This window comes from Danio rerio, chromosome 22, assembly GCF_049306965.1.
Source record: "Danio rerio strain Tuebingen ecotype United States chromosome 22, GRCz12tu, whole genome shotgun sequence".
NCBI classification, from domain to species: Eukaryota; Metazoa; Chordata; class Actinopteri; order Cypriniformes; family Danionidae; genus Danio; species Danio rerio.
Window position 1 is genome coordinate 20,368,363 of NC_133197.1, and position 25,368 is coordinate 20,393,730.

Sequence of the window (25,368 nt, forward strand, 5' to 3'; positions counted from 1 at the left end):
TAGGTTACATTTGTGTAATAAATGTATTTTATTTAAAGTAATCATACTGGCAACAAAAAAGCATTGGCAAAAATGTATGTGGTTGTAACAAGACATGATTGGCAGCATTTTCTAATCAATTTCCCTTTTCATGTAAATTTCACTATTAAAGCTTCTTAATTACATTTCCTAAAAAATAAACTGGAAAAAAAATCCTTTTCTTTTTTTTTTCTTGAAAAAAATCAATGAAAGATTTTTGTTAAAGATCAGTCTGTTGAAGTCAGTCAGTCAGTTCTGGTGCTTGGCCAGAGGGAGATGCTCTTAACAAAGTCGAACACAATATTGCATCTTTTATCATAAATGAAAACAGCGTTGGTTGAGACTGTGACCCGGTGAAAGGTCTCCAATTCCACCCAGCACGTCAGTAGCCAGATCTCAAAACCCACGCTTAAACAAAACATTCAGGATTGGCAATAAATCTAAAAAAAAACATTGCAAATAAATGAAGAATGAAACGGGCAACATGCACAAGCCAGCATGTTTTCACACCCCCTGTAACCGTACTCTAACCACTAAACTATACATAGATGATTCATGAGGGATGAGGTGGTTTTAATTCACTATTAGTCTGTGGTTGCATAGCATGCTATCCCATGCTGGTTGCGTGGATAGAAAGTGAGCAAATGACTAACACTTTCCTTTGGGTTTCTAATTATTAACATTATCCTTACAATAAGGTTGTTTAAATCCTAATTGGGATAACAAACCAGCATTTTTAGACTGCATCTTCCATTCCAGATGTTAACTAAAAGATTACATCAAGTTGGTTAAAACAACATTTTAGCCTAATAACCCAACAAATTATTTCATTAACCTAAATTATTGGGTAAAACTACACAATGGTTAAAAAAAAAGTTCTCAACAATATGTTGGTTCTATCAACCCAACCTTGGGTCTTCATTTTGTCACTCTTCACTTGTCACAAACCTTTCCTTTCTTTTTTTCTTCTGTAATAGGAAGTGGTCAAATGACCTAAACTTTCCTTTGTATTTTTAATTAGTGCTGATCCTTACAATTAAAATATTGCTTGTTTTTAACCAATTTTGCAACAACAAAAAAACATTTCAGATGCTAAAAATAGCATAACATCCATTTGCTTAAAACAACATTTTGGCCAAATAACCCAACAAATTAGTTATTGTAATAACCTAAATTATAGGGCAAAATATACAATAGTTCAAAAAAGTTCTCAACAATAGGTTGGTTCTATATCAACCCAACCTTGGGTTTTCATATCCTCACCCTTCGCTTGTCACAAACCTTCTCTTTCTGTTCTTTCAAGAGTTCACACCTGGCTGATGATTGATAATAAGCAAGTTTGCATGCTGTCCCGGGAGAGAGCACTGAGCCCTAAAGGTCCTTGAGCCCTGGGCTCCTTCCCGTTTGCAGGGTGAGAGGAGAGCTTTGAGCTCAGGTAGATTTCGACAACTCCCCCCTTGATAAGAGCTGATGAGTAAAATGAATGCTATGAAGAGATATGCTGCAGGTTGAGAGTTTGACTGTAGTGCTAAATTTAGATTGATCAATTCACTTGCATGTAGTGCATGTTTTTGGAATGTGGGAGGGAACCAGAGAACCCGGTGAAAACCCATGCGAGCACGGCAAGAACATGCAAACTATGCACAGAATAGCCCGCCGGCCTGTTAAAGGACTAGAACCGGTGACGTTCTTGCTGTGAAGCAACAGTGCTAACCAATGGGCCACGGTGCCGCCCTACGAAGGGAAAGGTGGAGAAGTAGGAATGGAAGGGGGGATTCTTCAAATCGAAGATGGCTGTAGTGAGAAACCCAGGCTCTTTACAGTGGGTTAGGACTGGTCTGATTGGTGGATCATACGTAGCTAATGCAGAACCAGCCGTGTTCAATCATAATCAAGTGGTCCTCTTGAAATTAGTTTATAAATAAACTTCACTTCTTCTGTAATAGAAAGTGGTCAAATGACTGAAACTTTCCTTTGTATTGTTAAATAGTGCTGATTCTTATCCTTAGCAATAAAAATATGGGTTGTTTTAATTCAATTTTAGTATAACAACCTAATATTTTTAGACAGTATCTTACATTCCAGATGTTTAAAAGCATAACATCAGTTTGGTTAAAACAACATTTTAGGCAAATAACCCAACAAACGTTTATTTTAGTAACGTTAATTATAGGGTAAAACTATACAATGGTTAAAATTTGTTGGTTCTATATATCAACCTAAACTTGGGTCTTTGTTTACTCACCCTTCACTTGTCACAAACCTTTATACGTTTCTTTCTTCTGTAATAGAAAGTGGATAGAAAGTGGTCAAATGACTGAAACTTTTCTTTGTTTTTTTAATTAGTGTAAATCCTTAAAATAAAAAATATGGGTTGTTTTAATCCAATTTTGGGATAACAACCAAGCATTTTTACACTCTACAGTATCCTACAAACATTCCAACAACAACAAAAGACATATTTTATAACATCGATTTTAGTTTAATTTTGGCCAAATAACCAAACAAATTAGTTATTTTATTAACCAATATTATCGGGTAAAACTACACAATGGATAAAATTCTCAACGAAAAATTGGTTTTATATCAACCCAACCTTGGGTCTTCGTTTACTCACCCTTGTCACAAACCTTCCCTTTCCTTTCTTTCTTCTGTAAAAGAAAGTGATCAAATGACTGAAACTTTCCTTTGCATTTTTAATTAGTGCAGATCCTTACTATAAAAATATGAGTAGTTTTAATACAATTTTGGGATAACAACCAAGCATTTTTCTCAAACACGGGAAATGTTCTCAAACACAATGGAGCTATTGTTGTTGCCTGTGGCTTTAATGCTAGTTCTCCCCATCCACTGATTCCACATGCCAGTCAGAGTGTGCCTCAATCTCCATCTCGGCTTCATCAGATAAACAGCACAGTGACAGACATGAAGGAAGCAGATCTCTCGTAACATTTGTGATAAATACTACTGTAAGAACTTTGATTGTTTAATGTTTGTGTTGTGGAGTCACACACAAGGTCATTGCAAAGTTCACACAGCACGCGCAAAATGTGATAGGAGTCAGGACACACGTTAAAATCCACTGCTGTATGGATATCTGTTATGTTAATGTACAAAAAAACCTGATTTAACGTCCACAAACCAGGATTGAAGCATCTTCTTTTATAATTGTACTGACATGCGGCTGTGGTGATGAAGACGGTAAAAACGCTGTGATTCATCTTTCAATCCCAGTTGATTTGCGCACGTCCTATATTTTGTGAATATGATAACGGGTGTTACTACAGAGACATGTTAATACGCAGCTGTCAATAAATTCGGTGGTCAGAAAAAACGCACTCATACATCACATTGCGGTGGGCCTCAAAATGGGAGGGATTTGGATCCTGTTTTAATATCATGAATTTTTTTGAAAGAGACTTGTTGTGTTTATATTGTTCCAATATGTCTGTAGAAACACTATACCAACACATTATTCTGTTAAAACAACTTACAAAATATGATTTTCATCATCAGTGCTCTTTAAGTGGGAAAGGCAATTCCTCTTTTGTAAGTAGCTTTGTGTGTTATAATTAAATGTAATTGTAAAATGTAAAATTGTGTCTCCAAATAAGCTAAACAATATTCCATAGCCGCTAGTTAACACAAAAGTATTTTGAAAAGCCTGGAGGTATCCTAATGCTAACATAAATTAATCCAAATAACCATGACGAAAACAAAATGCATTCCATTGTATTTGACATTTGCATTTACAATGTGAAATCTTCTATCACATTTAGAAGAACTAATACCACAAATCCGCATGACCACAAGTAGAATAAAAGTGTTTGCCACTTATGGGAACTATTTGCAATTTTATTTTCAGAGAAAGGTCAGACTGGCGGGTTAACTGTAACTGGCAACAAGCCAAGACAACACATGACTACTTTAAGCCAGTACGATCAAAAGGTTTCTAACTTACATTCAACAGACCGGGTGGAAACTTTGGGAAAAGTTTTGCAGCGAAACAACGCATGAATACGACCGTTAACCACTGCCTGCAACTGTCAACCTTTAAAAGGTTAAATAGATGGTTAGTGTTCTCACGACATATTTCCAGATTATTATTAGCATTTTTATTATTATTATTATTATGATTATTATTATTATATTCTATTTTCATTTATATTTTGGACATGCATTCAATGAGGGAAAATTTTATTGCTACAGATTTAGGATTGACCATTTCTATCAGACTATTTAGTAGCCTACTGAATTATGTATTCTAATACACTGAAAAATAACTGCAAAATTGTTGCAAACAATTTATGTGTTGAATTTAAACAAATTAAACTGATTAATGCTCGTATAACTTAATTTGTTTGTTTCAATTCAGCTCAAATAAATTGTTTACAACCACTTAAAACATTTTGTAAATCCAAGGAATCATCATTTGATCAGTCTTCAGCCTGTTCGACAACTGTAAGCTATTTGAGCTAGCATACGGCAAATATTTAGGCTAACAAGGACAATTTCTGCGTTCAATAATGACTTGAGATAAATTAAGAAGACATTTTTTTAAAAAGTAAAGCTTTCGGTTCTGGAAAAATACAACATATCACAAATCACTGAAATTTGTGCCATTTTGCTTTACTATAACAGCAGTCAAAATGAAGGAAAATCTTTTAGCATATACATTATCACATCAAGGCTGCATGATTTTGGTCTTTAGGTATCGTTTGGTAATTAAATCAGTAGAACTGAAACACAACTTCCAGTGTTCCTTCGCAGCTTCACCCACCCACAAACCTCACCTTCACTTTTACTTCAGCAGATCTACTGCATCCTCTGCATCTCGCCCAGGTGAGATATCCTTTTCTTTAATGTAATCATATGTCTGGAGAATGTGTTAAAGGCTATATATGGTGACATGAGTTTAATTATTTTCCATATTCTTGATCAAATCACCTTAAAACATTATTTAGTACATTTAAGTATAGATGATGGTTTAATATTGTTCTGATTTGACACTCTGTAAATGAAAGGTCAGGTTGAGTCTTTTCATTTTTTGTTTTTGTTTTTTTGCTTACAACAAGCCATTGAAAATCCCCTGATCCTGCAACTGTTTAAAATGTATTGTCTTGTTGTTTTAGGCCTGCAGGTCTTGCAAATATCTGATGTTTATTGATGATTTCATGCAGCCACACATTATGTAATATGACTTTATCCATGTATTTATTTTTAATGTCTGTTATGGCTTATTAAGCAGACCTGATCTGATTTAGGTTTGAGAGAGAATTTCACCTATGGTTTAATTACCTAAAGTGATGAAAGGTGCTTTCCCTAAGTTAAACTGACATAAGCAAACACACACTTCCAAAGGGATTCCCCTAAGATTTTGCAAAGACATGACAAAAATAAAAAGTATTAAACCAACAACAGATACCCAAGGGGTATAAATAATTTCGGGTTTGACTGTATATATACACTGTAAATATATCCATAAATTAGCAGTTTTCCATATTGTGTGATTATGTTTTAATTTTTCTCCATTTATTTACGCTTTTGAATTGCATTATGGACTCTTGATCTATTTTCCACTCACTTTTAACGTTGAAAATTAAAAAAGTGACTTTTATAAAGATTTTTAATAGATCAAAGTGATATTGTTGAGGTTGGTGTTGTATATTACTCTACAAAAACCTTGTAATAAACTGCCAGTGCATTTTTTGTTTTTGTTTTTGTTACATTATATCACTTCAAATGACTGGATTGTCAATAAAAATCACTTTGTTAAACTTCAGAGTTGAATTTCCAAAATCAAATGTCGACAGAGCAGAGATCAGCATACCATAATGCAATCCAGAACTGTAAATAAGTAGTAAATACAAAATCTGTTAAATAACAGAATCCTTTTACAGTGTATGTTGTTGTTTTAGAGAGAGCGAGAGATAGAAAAATATAGCAATTGTATGTAAAAACTGATCGCAGGGGAGTCAGCTAAGATTATAATGCATGTTTTGTACACTTTCTGAAATTAAATACAAAAAATGTGCCTGGCTGGTGCCTTTTCAAGAGGTTCACTTCTAAACTTTACATAATAGTACTCTTTAAGTACTTATTTGCAACTTTAAGGTATGATGTTGGACTCTTTTTGTAGAAATGTTTACATTGTGATAAGCTGAAAAAAATGTTTAAAAGTAATCATGTATAAGACTTGCACATTTATTTATTTATTTTTTGGAAGTACACTATAGCCTATTTCAGTGTGGTCATGTTATTAGTCCATGAACATTTCCTGCTTGTTATCAGGGACGGACTTAGTGATTTGGGAGCCCTTAGTAATTCCAGGTATAAGGCCCTAGCATTTTTGGAAAATAAAGTGCCTGTTAAAAAGTAGGCTTCCCCCACCCGCCAAACGTTCTCAAAATTCTCACTCTTGCACACTCTACCTACCTCTATTACAGCTTAACTCTGATCGCTGGCAGACTGTCATAGTGTTGCCAATGAGAAGTCCAACATTTCTGTTTAACAGCCTATGGTTAATCACATGTAGTGAATCTCTCAGACATAATAAACTCAGACAAGTTCAGTAGCTGGTGTCACAAAAATCTCTGTGATTGTGAACAACAAGAAAATAATAAATGGTCCATTTTAATTATTACATTTAAAACACAAAATAAGCAGATTGGTTTGATGTAGCAGGGAAATACCTCACACTCGCGATGCTTCAAAATAAAATATTGCTGCATCAACCCTTAGTAACCTACCTGTGCACAAGGGGTTAAAGTCAAGTTTGCTATGATTTCACTATAATACCATAAACTAAGGCTGTGCAATTAATAAAAATTAAGTTTGGATTTTGACCTCCGTGATTATGAAAAACAATAATAATAAATATTTTCTACATTCATACCTCCTCAAAGTCCAACTGCAGTAAAATCATGTAAATTGACTTTTGCAGCATGACACGTGATTCATTCATTGTTATTTGTATTATATACATTATTCTTGTTTATAGAAATGCAGAAACAATTTGCATGACGCATGCGCTCTAAGGATGCATGTCCCCACCAATGTCAAGAGCAAATCTACGCCGTTGCATATTATGATGAATGTATTACGGTAAAAACAAAAGCAATCTCATTTATAACAGAATAAAGTTACACTAGATTTTGCCTTGATTTGCTCACCGATGTCTTCTGCATAGTCCTCTATCCATTGAGACATTGTTAAAAATCAGATTCATTTATAACATTTCATTAAAAAGTTTCACTAAAATGATGTCAAATTAGAAATGACGATCTCTTTTAAAGGCATTCGCCTCAACCCTCTCCATCATTCCCACTATCTTCTCAGATGAAATGGTGGGCCAGATCAAAGGTTAGAAATGGGCCAACTTGGCATCTCTGATTTAAAGGGATATTTGGTCTTGGTTGATGTTGTATATTACTCCACAAAAACCTTGTAATAAACCGCCAGTACATTTTTTTGTTATTTTGTTACATTATATTACTTCAAACGACTGAAATGTCAATAAATGTCACTTTGTTAAACTGTAGAGTTGAATTTCCCACATAGAAAATCAACAGAGCAGAGATCAACATCCCATAATGCATGACAGAACTGTACAAGTACAATATACTGAAGAACAAGTAGAATATACTGTATAACTGCAGGTTAAGCATGTTTATATACTGTGCACTTTATACACAACCCCTTAACTTTGTAATGTAATGATGTGCACTTTTAGTATAGCTGCTTTGGAATGATAATTATTGTGAAAAGCGAATAAACTTGATTTGACGAATTGAAATGAGAGTATAAATACATTGAATATCTCTGGACCATAATACAGCCAGGTTTCTTTTACTGGTCAAAAAAGGATAACAGGAAGAAATGCAAGCGTAGCAAATGACCCCTGTCAAAAACACAGTGATTAAAGATTACTATTCAGTATTCATAATCAATAATGTTTTATATAATGGGGCCAAATTATTATTTGACAATAAAACTAGTCAGGACAATGCATTTTTTTCTAGTAATACAAGAACAATTTAACTTTATAATTGCTTTTATTAATGCATTACCTGAGCAGCTAAAATATATTTTGCTTTCATGTGCATTATTGTACTGTGTTGTATTGTTTATTTTTCTTCATTTCTATATTTTGTTGTAGTTTTGCAAAATGTAAAAAGCACATAAATAAAAGTTTTTTTAAAAAGGGTAACGATAAAGAAAGCAATTGTTTTAACTTTTTTAAAATGAGTCGTTTAGTTTGTGTGTTGCTCAAATGGCTTCTATGTTGCAGATTGAAAAGTTCACAAGATGGCAGAGCTGTTGTTTTATTATGCCTTAATCTTGTTGTCATTTATCTCTTTCACTTCTGCTTTTGGCTTCATAGAAATAGATTTTACTTTGCACATTTACTAAATGTCAGTACAGCCAGGAAGTTTCTTAGTGCTAAAGTGTCTGAGAACAGCATTAGGTGTGAAAAAGACATGTTTTTTCGACTGTGTTTAACTTACAGAGGAAGACGAATTAATCAGATAAGTACAATGAAGACATCTTATAATATCTAATATTAAATTCTGTTCTGATAGACAATCGTAAATAGATGGCTAACCCAAAAACTGCTGCTCTGCCTCTACACCCCAAAACTGAACATTTAAATGTGGATACATCCAAAATCTGGGTTGTTAAATGTAATAAAAAAACACTAACCCAACTGTTGGGTTGGCACATATATTCCCAAATTTGTGTTAAAACAAATCCAGCATTTTTTTTTTAAAGTATAGGTCATCTAGTGCTCCATCTAGTGGCAGCCAAATGCACTGCAGCTAAATTAGCATCAATTCACTTGTTGCCAAGCCATAAAAAGGCCCCAAATGAAGATTCTCATCTTCCTTATTTCATATCATCAGCATTTCAGATCTTAAATCAAAAGATTTCCCCTTGCGGTGGCCCCTTTTTACAGGCTATCAGAGCTCAGTGGGCAGCGCTAAAGGTGTGTAGGAGGTTTGGCTGCACAAACGTGTGTTTGTGCGAGATAACGTGTCTCAAGTCCTATCAAGCTCATCTATTTTTACATGTGGCCTCTATCAGATGCAGAGTGGTTTGCGAGATGAGGATACCCAGACCTGCAGAGATGTGTGTCCGGTTGACCAGGTTGCTACTGGCAATGCTCCATTACCGTTTAACTGTTTCTCTATGGCTGTAAAACCGCAACGAGAGTATACATCTCGCTCTCAAAGCCTCACCGCATGGGTTCCACAGGTGCTGATGGAGGCCTACTAAAGGGTCTGGGCATGATGAAAAAGTTGACCGTGATCTGACATCAGACAGAATAAATGGAATATATTCAGACTAACTGCCTGATTCGCAGGCTGCATATGGTGAATATGCCATTTGCCATTAGTGATGGGATGACAAAGTGCTACAAATAACGTTGGATGCAGATTTTTTGTTGTGGCAGTAGGGCTATTCTTAAAATTGGTGTATCAACAAGCAAATGGTTCACATTAATCCTGTTAGAAACTGTGATTTTTAATTTGAACAATGCCAAAATACTGAAATTTCTCTATAATGAACCACTGCACCACTGAAATCTAGAAAAAAAAGGGAAATATCTGTTAGTTAACAGTTGCCAATAGATTCCAACGTGATTGCCAACATGATTCTTGTGTGTAATTCACAAGTTCACACTAACAGATATTTTGAATGAATAGACTATGCATACTTGGTGGCTCTGGGCTCAAAAAGACACCCTAACTTGCGTTATTACCAGAGGGTGTGAGAAATACCAGTCCCAGCGATAGGAGTCCATTGCTTAGATTTAAGTAGGAATCTGGTTTAAAAGAGTGGATTTGGGGTGTGGAGGGATGCTCAAAAGTCGAGAGAATATGGAGGTGAGACATACTTGGTTATATATTTTATAGTGCTTTTATTGAAAGTACTGCGATATTTTTGTGTAATCTGTTGGTATGGAAATGCTTCTGAGACCCAGAAGAGGTCACTGGAGAAGGCTGTAAAAACAGCCAGTAAGTTGTTGGGAATAGAACTAAAGAGCATTGATAGTATACAAAGAAAGAGTTTTAAATAAGGCTATCACGACTGTCAATGATGAAAGACATCCTTTATTAAACACCTTCCAATTGTTACCATCATGTCGTAGATTGTGTGTTCCCTGGTGTGTAAGAAATAGGAAAACATGATCATTTATACCCCAAGCAATTAGGTTTTTACATTTTTCCTCCCTCAGTAGTGGTTGATGGTTAGTAGACTGGATATTTAGTTAGAGTAGGGGTACCATGATTTTAAATAATTTTATTTATATATAACTGAAGTCAGAACTATAAGCCCTCTTGAAAGATTAGCCCCCTGTTTATTTCCCCCACCCCACCCCCACCCCAATTTTTTCAACACATTTCTAAACATAATAGTTTTAATAACTCATTTCTAATAACTGATTTATTGTATCTTTGCCATGATGACAGTAAATAGTATTTGACTAGATATTTTTCAAAACACTTCTATACAGGTAAACTCTACATTTAAAGGCTTAACTAGGTTAACTAGGCAAGTTATCGTATAACCATGGTTTGTTCTGTAGTCTATCGAAAAAAATAGCTTAAAGGGGCTAATAATTTTGACCTTAAAATGATTTTTAAAAATGTAAAATTGCTTTTATTCTAGCACAAATTAAAACAAATAAGACTTTCTCCAGAAGAAAAAATATTATCAGACATACTGTGAACATTTTCTTGCTCCTCTGCTCTTGCTCTGTTATCCGTAAAGGTGCGGATTTGCAGGTGACTTGCTGCTATTCCAAGTATTTTGAAACATTACAACATACATTACATATGTAAATAAATCCATACAATGACAGAAGTGCTAAAAAAAACCTGATCAACCCATGCAATATATTGTTTCAAACTACTTAAAACATCATTTACAGAGATTCAGGCTCCAAAATGCTTTTTACTTTTATTTGATTAACTTTCAGAGAAAAATGAAAAAGGTCTCATTCCAGGGTTTCAGCAGGTTTGTCCAAATCAAACGTAAAACATTTAAAGACCCTTTTAAGACCATTGTGAATGAAATTTTAGATTTATACAGGGCTAAACACTAAGGTTTTTTTTTCTAATGGCCAGGTTACTTCTGTTAATACTGTTTGTATTATTGGACGATCATGTAAAACAATGATCTCAAACTCAATTACTGGAGGGCCGCAGCTCTGTACAGTTTAGCTTCAACCAGCTCCAACTCACACCTTAATAGTCTCTAGTAGTCTTGAACACCTTGATTAGTTCCATCAGCTGTGTTTGATTAGAGTTGGAGCAAAACTGTGCAGAGCTGCGGCCCTCCGGGAATCGAGTTTGAGAACTACAGTTTGATGTGAAGGGATGTGCTTCTTAAGTTTTCTTTCCCTGATTAGAGAATTTAATCAGGAGAATTTGCTGTGAAAATGTCTAACAGCTGTTGTGAATTGAGTCTCTTTGCAATAAAAAAAATTACATTTAAAATGATTTAAAACATATAACACAATGTTTCAGTAAATTTAAGACTTTTTAAGGCTTAAAATTATGTAACGTTTTAAAATAATTTCATTTATGATTTTTATGGCAAATTACAGTAAGATAAAGACATATATACATATATATTTCAAAAAGTTCAGATAGTATCAACTTTAGCATACAATGTAAAAAAAAACATACCAACAAATAAAAACGTAAATGATAATGTGGCTAACAAAAACTATACAATTGTACAATTTGTATCACACAATACACTCTCCGTTGCACTTAGGAAAGAAAAAGAATCAATTTGGTGAAAAAAGAACTTGGTCTATATTTGACAATAAAACATGTGCTTGGATATATTTCCTAAATGGGTCCTACATTTTCTTAAACAGATTAGATGAATCTCTAGACGGTCTAATTTTTTCCAACTTTAGGAAGAATAGGACATCACGATACCACTGTGTTGAGGTTGGAGGTTTCTGATCCTTCCACCTAAGCAATATTAGTCATTTGGCTAAGAGCACAATAAAAGCTATGCAATCAGATTGTGTCTTTGTAAGATTGTATGACGTGGGCAAAATCCCAAAGATGGCAATCAGTGGGCAAGAGGAGATACCTGTAGATATACCCCCAAAAAACAAATACTGTTGTGTTTTTGAAATTTAACATTTTAAGACTTTTGAGGATCCCTCGGACACACTGTCACTCCTAGAGGTCAAAGGTCAAATTAAGGCGTCACTTAATTGATCAATTCTGTCAGTTTTAGCATTTTTACAGAACTGTAACCTTAAATAGGTCCCATGATGTGAGAAAAAAACAAGAACAACAACTCTTAATATTATACAAATAGCATACAATCAAGTTATTTTCATAAAGTGCTATTTATTTTATATGAAATTATTATTAATTTATTATTATTATTATTGTTAGTCTGGAGCCTTCAGGTGTGTGCGTGTGTGTGTTAACACAATGCCACGCAAAAAAAAGACATCAGCAAAGATCTTAGAGAAGCATCTGTTGCTCCCGTCAATCAAATACTGCCATTTTCAAACAATTCAAGATCCCATTTGAAATCACAGTGAGTAGATTCATTCAAAGATCAGACCACACAATACTGATGCTCAGAAATGTCAGAAAATTCAAGAACTTCAAAAACTGCTAAATGATCAAGTTAATGATGGCACATTTAGTACAGGAAAGGTATGGCATGTTTGTAAAGGTTGCCAGAATAAACCCTATTTTATACAGCCATAAATGCTTCTGAAACAATGTCCTAGTGCAAAGTGGAGATGTTTAACCATAATGCACAGCAACAACACCTCATACCGAAAGTCAAGCAAGCTGATGGAAAGTTCATGATTTTGGGCTTGTTTTGTAGTGACGGGAGAACCTGCACAAACCACATTGAGTTGACCAAGTCTGGCCACAATAGGGTCATGCAACAGTTCAATCATGCCAAACACACCAGAAAATCTGTGAAAGAACAGCTGAAGAAAAGAATCAAGATACAAAGTCAAAGTCCAGACCTCATCCTGACTGAAATGTTGTGTAGAAACTAAAGTCCACAAATCTCTATGAACTTAGCAAGACTATAAAGAAGAGTGGGATGAAATTCTTTCAGACCAATATGAAAAAATGAAAAAAGAAAATTATTACATGCTGTAAAACCAAGGTATCATACACCTGCCACCTATTGTTTTCCCTTTTGGTGAAATAAATAGTGGCACAGTGTGTTAAAGCTATATTTCCAAATCTTAAGACTTGACAAAGACCAGAAAATGTTTTATTATTTTCTGATATAGAAAACCAATTCATTATTTTGGGGGTCCTTACACTTTTTTATGAATGTATATTTCATATAATATATAGAATATTTATTCATTATTATTCATTCATTATTCATTCATTTTCTTTTCGGCTTAGATTTCTTTAATAAGTGGAACGAACCGCCAACTTATCTAGCATATGCCATTCCAGCAGCAACCCATTACTGGGAAACCGTGCAGCCATTATTATTATTATATTTGTATTATTTTATGTGGTTAGTAACTGTGAAAAGGTAATTTAGTGCTCATGAAATTTTCTAATTATCACTTAAAAAAAAAAGGTTATGAACTATTAGCAAAACATTAAAATATTTTTTACAAGATTTATTATAAAGAATACACTGCAAGTCCAAAAAACACTCACACTAAAACTTGGACCGCCTTTACGTTTGATTATGGCAACCATTTGCTGAGGCATCATTTCAAAATGCTTCTGCAATGTCTCAACCTTTAATCCCTTTCAGAGTTGCATACATTTTTCACTAAGATGTTGTTAATGATGGGATAGAAAAGTCTTCTCCAGCACATCCCTAAGATTCTCAATAGGGTTAAGGTCTGGACCCTGTGGTGGCCAATTCATTTATTGATTCATTTTCTTTTCAGCTTAGTCCCTTTATTAATCCGAGGTCGCCACAGCGGAATGAACCGCCAACTTATCCAGCACAAGATTTTTTTACGCAGCGGATGCCCTTCCAGCTGCAACCCATCTCTGGGAAACATCCATACACACTCATTCACATTCACTATGGACAATTTAGCTTACCCAATTCACCTATACTGAATGAGTTGTGGGAGAAACCGGAGCACCCAGAGAAAACCCACGCGAACGGAGGGAGAACATGCAAACTTCACACAGAAACGCCAACTGACCCAGCCGAGGCTCGAACCAGTGACCTTCTTGCTATGAGGCGACAGCACTACCTACTGCACCACTACATTTTACACAGCGGATGCTCTACCAGCCGAAACCCAGTAATGGGAAACACCTATACACTGGCATTTACACACACTCTCCAATTTGCTTAATCTGATACCTATACTGTGTGTCGTTGGATTGTGGGGTAAACCAGAGTACCCAACAACACCAGAAATGGCAACTGGCTTAGCCGGGACTGAAACCATCGACCTTCTTGCTGTGAGGCAACAGTGCAAACCACTGAGCCACCCTTTTTAACAGTTAGTGTTAACTTACCAGTTAAAACACAATAATACATGAAGTAATTATCCTATGGGAGGCTCTTACCTAGTTACACTTCAAAAACTCTCCTTCACAAATTGGATGTTATTTACCATGCAACAATTCGTTTTCTTACTGTTGCGCCATTTAATACCTATCACTCTCAACTGTATTCTTTACTAATTTGGCCTTTTCTTTAACCACATCGACAAATTTGTTGGTTTCTGTTCATTTACAAAACTTTTATTGGGAAGACTCCACTTTATTTACACTCACTTCTTAACAATTAATCTTTGCATACCCAAAGTTTGCACTTTATTTGATTGCTAAACTTTTCTGCTGCTGATGCTTGGAAATATCTGCAGCAGGCCATAAAGCTCAACACTTTCATTCCACTATCATCCTTTAAAAATTCAATCCAGTTAATAGTGCAAGACCATTGGGCTCATTTTTAGTTTTTCTATTTTAGTTTTAGTTTATCTGCATCTGTGAAATTGTAATTGTAATGTGTCACTGCTGCTTCCTATCTGCTTTTCATGTTGCCTCTTGGCCAGGTTGTCATGAGAACAGATTCTCAATTGACTTACCTGGTTACAGTTTTTATTGTTTGCTTTGACCTGGTTAAAGAAACTAGGTTCCACTTCATTTTCATTATTACTATCCCAGCAGAGCAGAAGACAGGTCTTGTAAATGTGTAAACCCTTTCTCATTGGTTTGAAACATTTTTCCCAACATTTTTCATAACAGTTAACACGATGTCATTCAAGCAGTCCAAACTAAATTGTTTTAGCTATGGTAACCAAACAGAAACCATCTATTCCTAACCATTAGAAACTACCAAGATTAATTCACTGAAGAACCGGTTTGACACTTCTTCACACAAATCTTCAATTAGCAATCAGTCTGCAAACATTAAAAATGGTGGAAGATCTGTTGTTCTGTGCAGCATTGATGGAGGAGGTCAATAGTGGCTTTGTCCAATACTCCCAAAAGATTTGACTGTATATTGGTTTACATGTGCTTTCTCTAATATTTACACAGTTTGAAAAATGTCTTGAATTCCATCTAATTTTAATCAAAGCATATAGGTCCAATAACGATGTCAAATTATGTTGATATTTGGTTGATTTCAGGTTGTGTTGGAAAATTACCAAAATCTAACGTCTGATAGATGCCATAGTGGTAATGTCCATACAATGTAAAGGTATAACATGATTAGATGTTGATATTTGGTTGATTTTAAGTTGTGTTGGAAAGTGACCAAAATCCAACGTCTGATAGATGGATAGTGGTAATGTCCAAACAATGTCAGGGTGTAACATGATTAGACGTTGATTTTTGGTGGCCTGACATTGGGTTCTGACATCAACCATCATTTACAAATAAAATCCAACTTCCCCATGACATTGGGGTACAACGTCTGAGCCTGCAGGGATGCTTCTGACCTTACTTTAAAGGGACAGTTCACCAAAAAACAAAAATGTCATAATTTACTCCCTTTCCCTTGTTCCAAACCTGTATGACTTTCTTCTCTCGGACACAAAAGAAGATATTTTGAAAAAAGCTGGAAACTTGTAACCATTCACTAATATAGTATTAGTATTTCCTACTAGGAAAGTCAGTGTTTTCAGGTTTTCTGCTGTCTTCAAAATATCTTTGCTGTTCAACAAAATAAACGGAGCCATAAAGGTTTGGAACCACTTGAGGGTAAGTAAATAGTGAGTAATTTTTCATTTTAGGTGAATTATCTCTTCAAGTCAAAGGCTTGACATAAACATTTCTAAGGCCTTTCAAGACAATCTAAACTATACAAATACAAGAAAGATTGCAAAGCGATAACATCAAGACATCGGAGCTCCAAAAGGCCCAGCATCTAATGCAAAATGAGCAAATTCATGTCTTTTCTGGGAAGTGAGTAGGTGGCTATGAATGAGGTTTGTAGGGTATACCCCATCTTCTGCTCTGCAATTGTGAGTTTGGTTTCTGTTCCGACAAATACGGGAGAGGGGCTAGATAAAATGAGGTCGCTGTGAACACAATACTGACAACTCAGACACAGGAAGTGGTTATAAATTACTTGAAAAAGAAATGCAAGCGCAGATTGGAGTTACTGTACTGTACATACAACAAACACAACTTAACTGTATGTGAAAGGAGCACACTTCAACCTCATTCATATGCCCGCTTGCGGGTTACCTGATAATGTTGTTATTTTAGCAACACGTTAAATAAATCTGGAATTGATTTGTCTACCTGATTCTCATCAAACGTGTGTGTGCGTGAGTGTGAGGGGGCTGTGTGCGGTAAACAAAACAGTACTGAACTACGGGTTGTGTCCCACGTTAAAACATTTCAGTTCTTTGGAGCTCTGAGGTGGCGTTATGAGTCACCAGGTATAATAAAAAATAAAATAAAATCACAGATATCCAACAGCTATTCGATGAGTCACTAGCAGACAGCAACAGGTGTGCCAAAACTCCACGCCAACACTCGGCGCGACCACCGCAACCCCAAACACTGAGATATAACCCAACATGTGAACCCCAACAACATACTGAGCCTCGGTGTACGCCATGCTCTGTTTACAAGATGTCTTCAAATGTCAAGTGCAGGTAATTCTTCAAACCAGTCTTGTGAATAAAGGGGATACATAGCAATACTTAGTAGGGTTGCACGATTTACCAGTAGTTGGGTAGCACCGTGATACTATGGCTATAAAATTCTGACGGTGCCACTGTAGTCTGTAAACGGTAGTATTGTCATTAACGGTTCTACAATAGTTAAAGCTGCATATGGAAATATCCCTAAAATCACATATTTGTGCTGGAAAATAATCAATAGACCACTTTATTTTACTTGCATTTTAACTGTGTGCATATTGGCTGTTGTTTGGTGCAGTCATGACAGATCATATGGCGTGATCATTTATTTATTTATTTATTTGTTATTATTATTATCACAATAACAACAAAAGAGTTACAGCTACAAATAAAAACAAAGAAAGTCTGTACAAATGATACATTCTCAATAATAAGGGAATTCTGCATTGAATTTAAGCATTATGACATAAAATATAGTGTTTATGACATTTTGCTTTATTTCGTAGATTTGAGTTATGAAGGACTTGGTATCGTAATACTTCAGCTGGTATAGTATCGTGTCCTGAATTTGTGGTATTATGACAACCTTATTAGTAAGCTCTCATAAGTGAATGCACAAATGTAGCAATATTGCAATCTTCAGTTTGTATTTTTATTGCATAACGCAGTTAATATTAAGCTTTTTGGTAGTTAATTTGAGTGGTAATTATAAGTGATTAGACTTGTAGCTAGTCAAACTTAAATTTGCCATGAAATTCAAGTCAGTTGTTTTCCCCTAGCGTATTTGTACATTTAAAATATTCTGAAATGAGAAAAAAAAACGAGGACGGTGCATGATTTCAGAAACCATTTGGAAGATTGGCATGGCTAACAGAATGGTGGAAGGTTTGAACGCCAGTTTGCACTTAATTATGAAGGATTACTATCCATTGGTACCCTCATGCACAATTTTTTCAGATACCTGAGGACAAGGAGCTGAATTTTACAGAAGGAATCTCGGTCACACTTTATTTTGATGGTCCGTTAGTGGAATTTAAGTTTTTTGTATCTACATGCCAACTAATTCTCATTAGATTATAGGTAGACTGTGAGGTTGGGGTTAGGGTTAGTGTTAGGGTAGTTTTACATGTACTTGCTGAGTTTCTTATAATCAGTTGAATGTCTCTTGAAGGAGCAGAATCAGCAGATATTAAGCAGACAGTCTAATACTCAAATGGACCATCAAAAGAAAGTGTTACCCGAATCTCATAATATTCGTTCGAACAACTAAAAGTTAATTTATACTTCTGCATTTAGTGTATGTGTATGCTTCGGTGCAGCTTTTACATGGTCCCATAGCTCTCGTCGTGGCTGATAGGCACCTCTCAAAAAACTGTAACTACACGTCGCAATGATGCATAGGGCAAGCTCTGTGATTGGTCGGCTTGGTAGCTGTGACCAGTGTGGGTGGGATGGAGAGCCAAGCAAACCCGTTGGAGCGAGTGTTTACAAGTGTTGAGTCCCGTGAATTAACACTAGATGGAAACTTTTGTTTTGTGTTTAACTTATGATTTCAGTTGATGCACGTCTGCCGGTTTCCGCCTCTAATTGAGAGAGTTTAGCTACTTGTACACTAAGGTAGTTTTCAGAAAAAACAAAACACCTGCAAAGAAACTTAAGAGAAACATAAAAACCTATTGCCGTTTTGGAAGTGTTATTGCAGAGCAACACAAACTACACGCAGAAGTATAAATGCACAATTACGTGTAAGGCATGTACCGTGGTTCACAGCGTTCGCTCGACACAGAAGTATAAATCAGCCTTTACTCCTGTAAAGCTGAACAGAACTGATAGCCCCAACCTAAAGGCATTCCATGTGACCAGAAGTGCAGAAATTATGCTTTGAGGGGGGAGGGAAGATTATTATATGAAGATATGGTATGAATTTTTACAAAACAAGGAATTGCACTAATGCATTTATAACAAGCACTATTTATATACTTATAAAAACAAGAAGATTTTTTTTCATGGCCAATTTTTTATTTGCTTTCCCTACTTTGTGTAGCGTTATGTGGCTCCAAACTGTTAGGGCTAATGTATACTTAATATATTACTCTGTATTATACTTCTAGGGTGACGTAGTTGCGCAGTAGGTAGTGCTGTCGTCTCATAGCAAGGAGGTCGCTGATTCGAGCCTCGGTTGGGTGAGTTAGCGTTTCTGTGTGGAGTTTGCACATTCTTCCTGTGTTCATGTGGGTTTCCTCCGGGTGCTCCAGTTTCCCCCACAGTTCAAAGACATGCGGTACAGATGATTTGGGTAGGCTAAATAAGTGTGTATGGATGTTTCACAGAGATGGGTTGAAGCTAAAACATGTGCTTGATAAGTTGGCGGTTCATTCTGCTGTGGCGACCCCAGATTAATAAAAGGACAAAGCCAAAAAGAAAATGAATGAATGAATTATACTTCTGCCAAGCACACGCGTATGGTCTGGAGCAGCCTTCACATACTCTCAAAAAATGTAACTACACATCACAACGACGAATAGCGCACGCTTTGTGATTGGTTGGTTTGGTATTGGTGACGAGGGTGGGGGGTACAAAGAGGCACGTTTTAAGCAATGTGTGCTTTAATTTCATTTGCTTAGCGTTGATGTTCAATAAAGAATCATGGATAACAGATAGTGTGTGTTTGCTTCAATTGTTTTAAAATAAAATAATAAACCCTACAATCAAATATCTCTCACTTATATGTCAGCATATTTACTGTCACCTGTCAGTGAACTATGATGTCAAAAACATAAAATAAACAAATAAAATATTTGTTCATTAATCCTAATCGAGTTCATTGTGTTCAAAATGTTCAATTAATCGAAATTTTGATTTCAGACTAAATCAACCAGCCCTAAGAAGAGTACATTTTGATTTCATGCCAACTATGAGTAAATGTTTATGCCTGCAGCCCAAGCTGTGTAGTGCCAAAAAATGCTAGATTATGCCTCTTCTCATTCGCCAGTATATGGGTTAGGATTAGGTGTGTGGTTGGGATGAGTCAATCAGGCAACCAATTTAGTTAGGTGATGCATAACATGGCAGGACTGCATTTCTTTGCAAAACATCAGCAGTGCTTCATACAGAAAAAGATTTAGCTCTAATCTAAAACCCTAACATGTTTTTCTGCAGAAATTTGGAAGGACAGCCCCAACCAACTAATGTAGACACTGCAAAAACCTATTTGTTTCACGCAAGTCATTGTTGTTTTTCTGTACTTTTTAGCCACAATTGAGACCTTTTTTATGTGATCTTAACCATCAGCAGTTTCAGTGTTTACTGAGGTTCTTACTATGGGTTGTCTGACGAGCTAGCTTTTTCTGAAGAATTTTGTTTGCTAAGAAATGATGAGTACTTTGATGATTGCATTTGCTTTTTGTCATACTATTATTCATACTAATGGGTATAATACTAATACATAGATAAATATATTTCCAGCATATATATAATACAATAACAGGCAAAATATAATACAGAATACAGAGGGAGGGTAATAAACAAAACTTATACACAATACAAATAAATAACGTCAGGAATTCTGACATTTTTCTGTTCTCTCATTATAATTTCACAAAAAAAATACAGATTAAACCACAGCAAAGCCATTGTTTTCTTTCTAAGAAAATGGTGTGTCATACAACACACATATTAATTCATAAATTTATAAACGGTACATCATTTGTCCCCATACATGAAAACCTGTAGCTAGAAGGGATACAGTTGCGGCCAGAAGACAACTAAAATGATTAAATAATCCATTAATTGCATTTTAATAATGAGTGGCATGGTGGCTCACAGCAAGAAGGTCGCTAGTTTGAGTTCCAGCTGGGGCAGTTGGCATTTCTGTCGAGTTTCCTCAAGGCACAGATTTCTCTGGCAGTCCAAAGACATGCTCAACAGGTGAACTGGATAAACTAAATTGGCCGTAGTGTATATGTGAGAGCTTCCGCTGCTTAAAACATATGCTGGATAAGTTGGCGGTTCATTCCGCTGTGGCAACCCCTGATGAATAAAAGGACCCGAAGGAAAATGAATGAATTAATAAATTAATTAATGGATTTTAACAACATGTACCCCTTAACCCTAAACCTACCACCCCACAATAGTGTAAAAACAGTAATTATAACAAAAATATTTATATTATTTATTAAATTAACCAATAAATTATATTTTATTAACATCTGCCCCAAGTCCCAACCCTAAACCTACATCTCACAGTAATGTAAATACAGTAGTTATGTTGTGCAGTAATTTTGTTGTAGAAATAATTCTGTTAACTTTACGCCATAGCTGTATCCCTACTAGACTTTAAGTGATTTTGCTGACATATACAAAATATATGCACTATATTGATTGTGATGTTGCTACAATGATTAAGAATTGTGTGGTGCAGTGATACGCGGCTGTTGGATGATTAAATTGTGAATGAAGATGTTGACCAATCATCTAGATACAGAATGATTAAAATAATATTGTACTATGTGCACATGCCCATGCTTGCATATGCCATTTCAATTATGAAGTAGTAATACAATTGTGTTTTTATGCACATAGACTACCTGACAAAAGTCTTGTCGTCAATCCCAGATGTAAGAGCAACAAATAATAACTTGACATTTAAAAAAAGTGACAGAAGGCAGCTTTTTTCAGATGAATCGTCTGTTAAACTGCATCCCAATCATCACAAATAACACAGAAAACCTATTGGAACCTTCATGGATCCATGATTCTTATAGAAATTATCAAGTTTGGGGAAGGAATAATCATGGTTTGGGTTACATTCAGTGTGGGGGCATGTGAGAGAGTAGATAGCAACCTCAACAGCCTGAGGTATCAAAACATTTGTGCTGCCCATTACATTACAAACCACAGGAGAGGGCAAAGTCTTCAGCAGGATAGCACAGCTTCCACATAACAGTTCCTGAAAGCAAAGAATGTCAAGGTGCTCTAAGATTGACCAGCCCAGTCACCAGACATGAACACTGTTGAGCATGTCTGGAGTAAGATGAAGAGGGAGGCATTGAAAATGAATCCAAAGCCTCTTGATGAATTCTGGGAGTCCTGCAAGAATGCTTACTTTGTCATTCCAGATGACTTTATTAAGTTACTTGAGTCATTGCAGAGATGTATGGATGCAGTCCTTCAAGCGCATGGAAGTCATACACAATATAATTCTTCTTCCACGGCAGCATGACTTTATATTCTATACTGTACATTATTTCTGTTAAGTGGCAAGACTTTTGTCTGAGCAGTCAGACCTTACTGTCCTAATTAAATAATTAAAAATCAAGACATGATCATATTTAATTTCGGTAAAATTAGTGTAATCTAAACTTGGATAGGCGACAAGACTTTTGTTAGGTAGTGTATATTTAGTCTTGTTATTATTGTGCCAGTTTTGTCTGAATCCACGAGTAAAACCATTTAATAAATAAAATAGATTATTGCTAAATTCAACACATAAATATATAAAAGCGCAAACAGATGCTGAGTCTACCTGCCAGAATTTCTTCAAATCAAAAAGTAGAACAAACAAAACTGTGAGTCATCTCAAACCACAGAGAAAATTGTTTTTAAGTCTCCGCCTCTGAGACTGAGGAAGGAAGACGTGGTCCTCACCTACTACTGCTCCTTTCATGCAATAGGCATTTGCCACCTTGACAGTCATTGGTCGGCAGAGTGCGACTCTTTGCATGTTTCCAGTCTAAAAGCTCTACCTTTAAGCTGATGTCCTTTAAATTCAGTGTCACTCCAGCATCCCTCCTGTGGCAGCAGTGTACGGTAAGGTACAGTGAATGTTTCTTGTGACAGCTGTCTTCAGTTTAGACTTTAGATTCTGGTTTAGTATTGTGTATGCAAACTTAAAACTAAGGTCAAACATGCAGAAATTTAATTCTAGATCGATAGATATGAAGACGATGTTGTGGCTTGATGTGATGTGGTTTTGATAGGTTCTGAACCAAAGTGCGTCGTTTTTAAAAAGCAGATCAAATGACCTACAAATTGCCTAGATTTTAGCAGGTGAATATCTAAGATCTTTTATTCATGGTCGATTTCTTCAGTTGCGGTAGGTTGTGTGCATCAGATCTAACCAAGCATCGCTAAGCGCGAGCCCGACGTGTTCTTGTCGTAGACATCATTTTACACATTTAAAAATATAATTTGTCCTATGTGCTTCCTTGGTAGGGTGACAAATTTCTCATGTTTATTTTTACTCTAGTTCTGAAACTGTAGTGAGTGATCACAAATTTAGGTTATAATGAATGGTAAGCTTCCTAATTCTAGCATCATTAGTAATCATAAAACAAATTAATTACATGATCTCTGTAGTTATCAAAACAAAAAGTTGTATATATCAAAGTATTGGGGCCTACTGATCGTGATGTTCTATGTCTCACCAGAACAATGAGTACCAACAGAAGTCCAGAGCCTCTAGCAGACGCTTGTCTTCCTTCCTCCACTGGTGAGATCTCAGCCAGCAAAGACGAACCCGGAAATCTAAGGAGGCGTCTTCCGCTCACCGGCTCGTCCACACTGGCAAGGCGACTCTTCCACTTCCAGTCATACCGTAATCCACTCATTACCAGCAGACGGCGTAAACGTGAGATGACCCCCTCAGAGAAAAAAGACGCGTCATATTGGGTCAAGCGAAAGAAGAACAACGAGGCTGCCAAACGGTCCAGAGAGAAGCGTCGACTCAATGACTTCATGCTGGAGGGACAGCTTCTGGCGCTGAGCGAAGAGAATGCCCAGCTCAGGGCTGAGGTGCTGAGTCTGCAGTATCACATGGGAATCGCACGAAGTCTGGATGTCAATCATCCCATCATGCCCTTTCCCTATCCTGTTATGTCCCATCTCAAGCCTTCCCTGTGGGGTTTGGCTACCAGTGCTGCTCCTCTTCCAGCTGAAGTCCCAGATCTGTACCCCTCTTGGTCACCACACAGCTCATCTCCATTCATCTCGCCCTTGAGGGTGCCACCTAAAAGTGCAAACCTACCTTCACAGGTTGGCCATTTGGACAACATTGTTGACCCAGTAGAGGCGGATCCAGCATCTCACCCACAGGTCTCTTCAAGCAACGACCCACCGAGCCACCCACAATTGTTTCCTGCCCAAAAAGCATCTGCGGCTTCACCGCCCCCTCCCCAGTTGTTACCAGGCCTGAGCCACTCTGCCAGCCAGAACAACAGCCAGATGTTACCCTGGGGCTCGTCGTCTTTGCGTCCGTCTCCCCTTCACCCCAGCTGGCCGTCGTCCTTCCCTGTGTCGCTGCGAGACACAGATGGATCTCTTAATGGAGTAAAGTCTCTCTGGAACTTCAACAGCAGGTATAGCATGCTGTCTGCTGAGATCTCAGGGCAGCTCAGAAGAATATTTTGCCCAGAGAACTCTTAATCGGCAATAATGTTGCCTGAACAGTTATCTTTTCTATATTACTGTGATAATAGACGGCTTTTAAAGGCATACTGTAGTTAACCCCAAATTAAAGTGGTTCCCTACCTTTATGAGTTTCTTCTGTTGAACACAACAAAGGAACATGTTAGAAACTTTTAACAGGGTCAGTGGTAATAAGTTTCTAACATTTTTTCAAAATATCTCTATGCTCAACAGAAGAAAGAAACTTGAAAAGGCTTAAGTGAAGTGTTAAATAATTATTTTCAGATTTGGCCGAAATATATCTTTAATTGATAGTTCACCCCCAATAAAATGAAGCTTCCATCATGTTTTACTTACACTCACGTCATTCCAAATGTGTATGATTTTCATTACATTAAAATGTCTCAATTTATTATTATTTTTTGTCCATATAAATTGTTAGTCCAACCAATCAGTTGGTTGTAGACCCCACTGACCTGTTTGATATGTACAAAAACTATTTTCAAAATATGTACAAGACAATCACACACATTAAAAGTGACATGAAGGTAAAGTAAATTATGTAAACACTGTAATTTTTAGGTGAACTGTCCATATTAGCTATGCTTCATGTAGTGATTTGCAAGTTAAAACTCCTTTCAGCTTATTAAATGATGAACTTGCATATGTCTATGTAGCAAATATGAAGATGTTGTCCATTTGTAATAAAAGTAAATAATCGTTTTATCATCATAACAGCCATTTGTTTGATTGATTTTAAATCAGATTCAAGTTTCAAAATCTACACTATACAGTATATATATGTATATACAGTTGAAGTCAGAATTATTTAATCCCTTTGA

At 36.1% G+C, this 25,368-nt stretch overlaps 1 protein-coding gene across 1 annotated transcript; it reads left to right on the top strand.

The window, feature by feature from the left end:
- The first annotated feature begins 22,732 nt into the window (after window positions 1-22,732).
- si:dkey-172o19.2 lies at window positions 22,733-25,266 on the top strand. Its single transcript, XM_005170532.6, has 2 exons — window positions 22,733-22,930; window positions 23,551-25,266. The coding sequence occupies exon 2, from the start codon at window positions 23,555-23,557 to the stop codon at window positions 24,542-24,544; it is 990 nt and encodes a 329-aa protein (XP_005170589.2). The 5' UTR covers window positions 22,733-22,930; window positions 23,551-23,554; the 3' UTR covers window positions 24,545-25,266.
- Window positions 25,267-25,368: the final 102 nt, after the last annotated feature.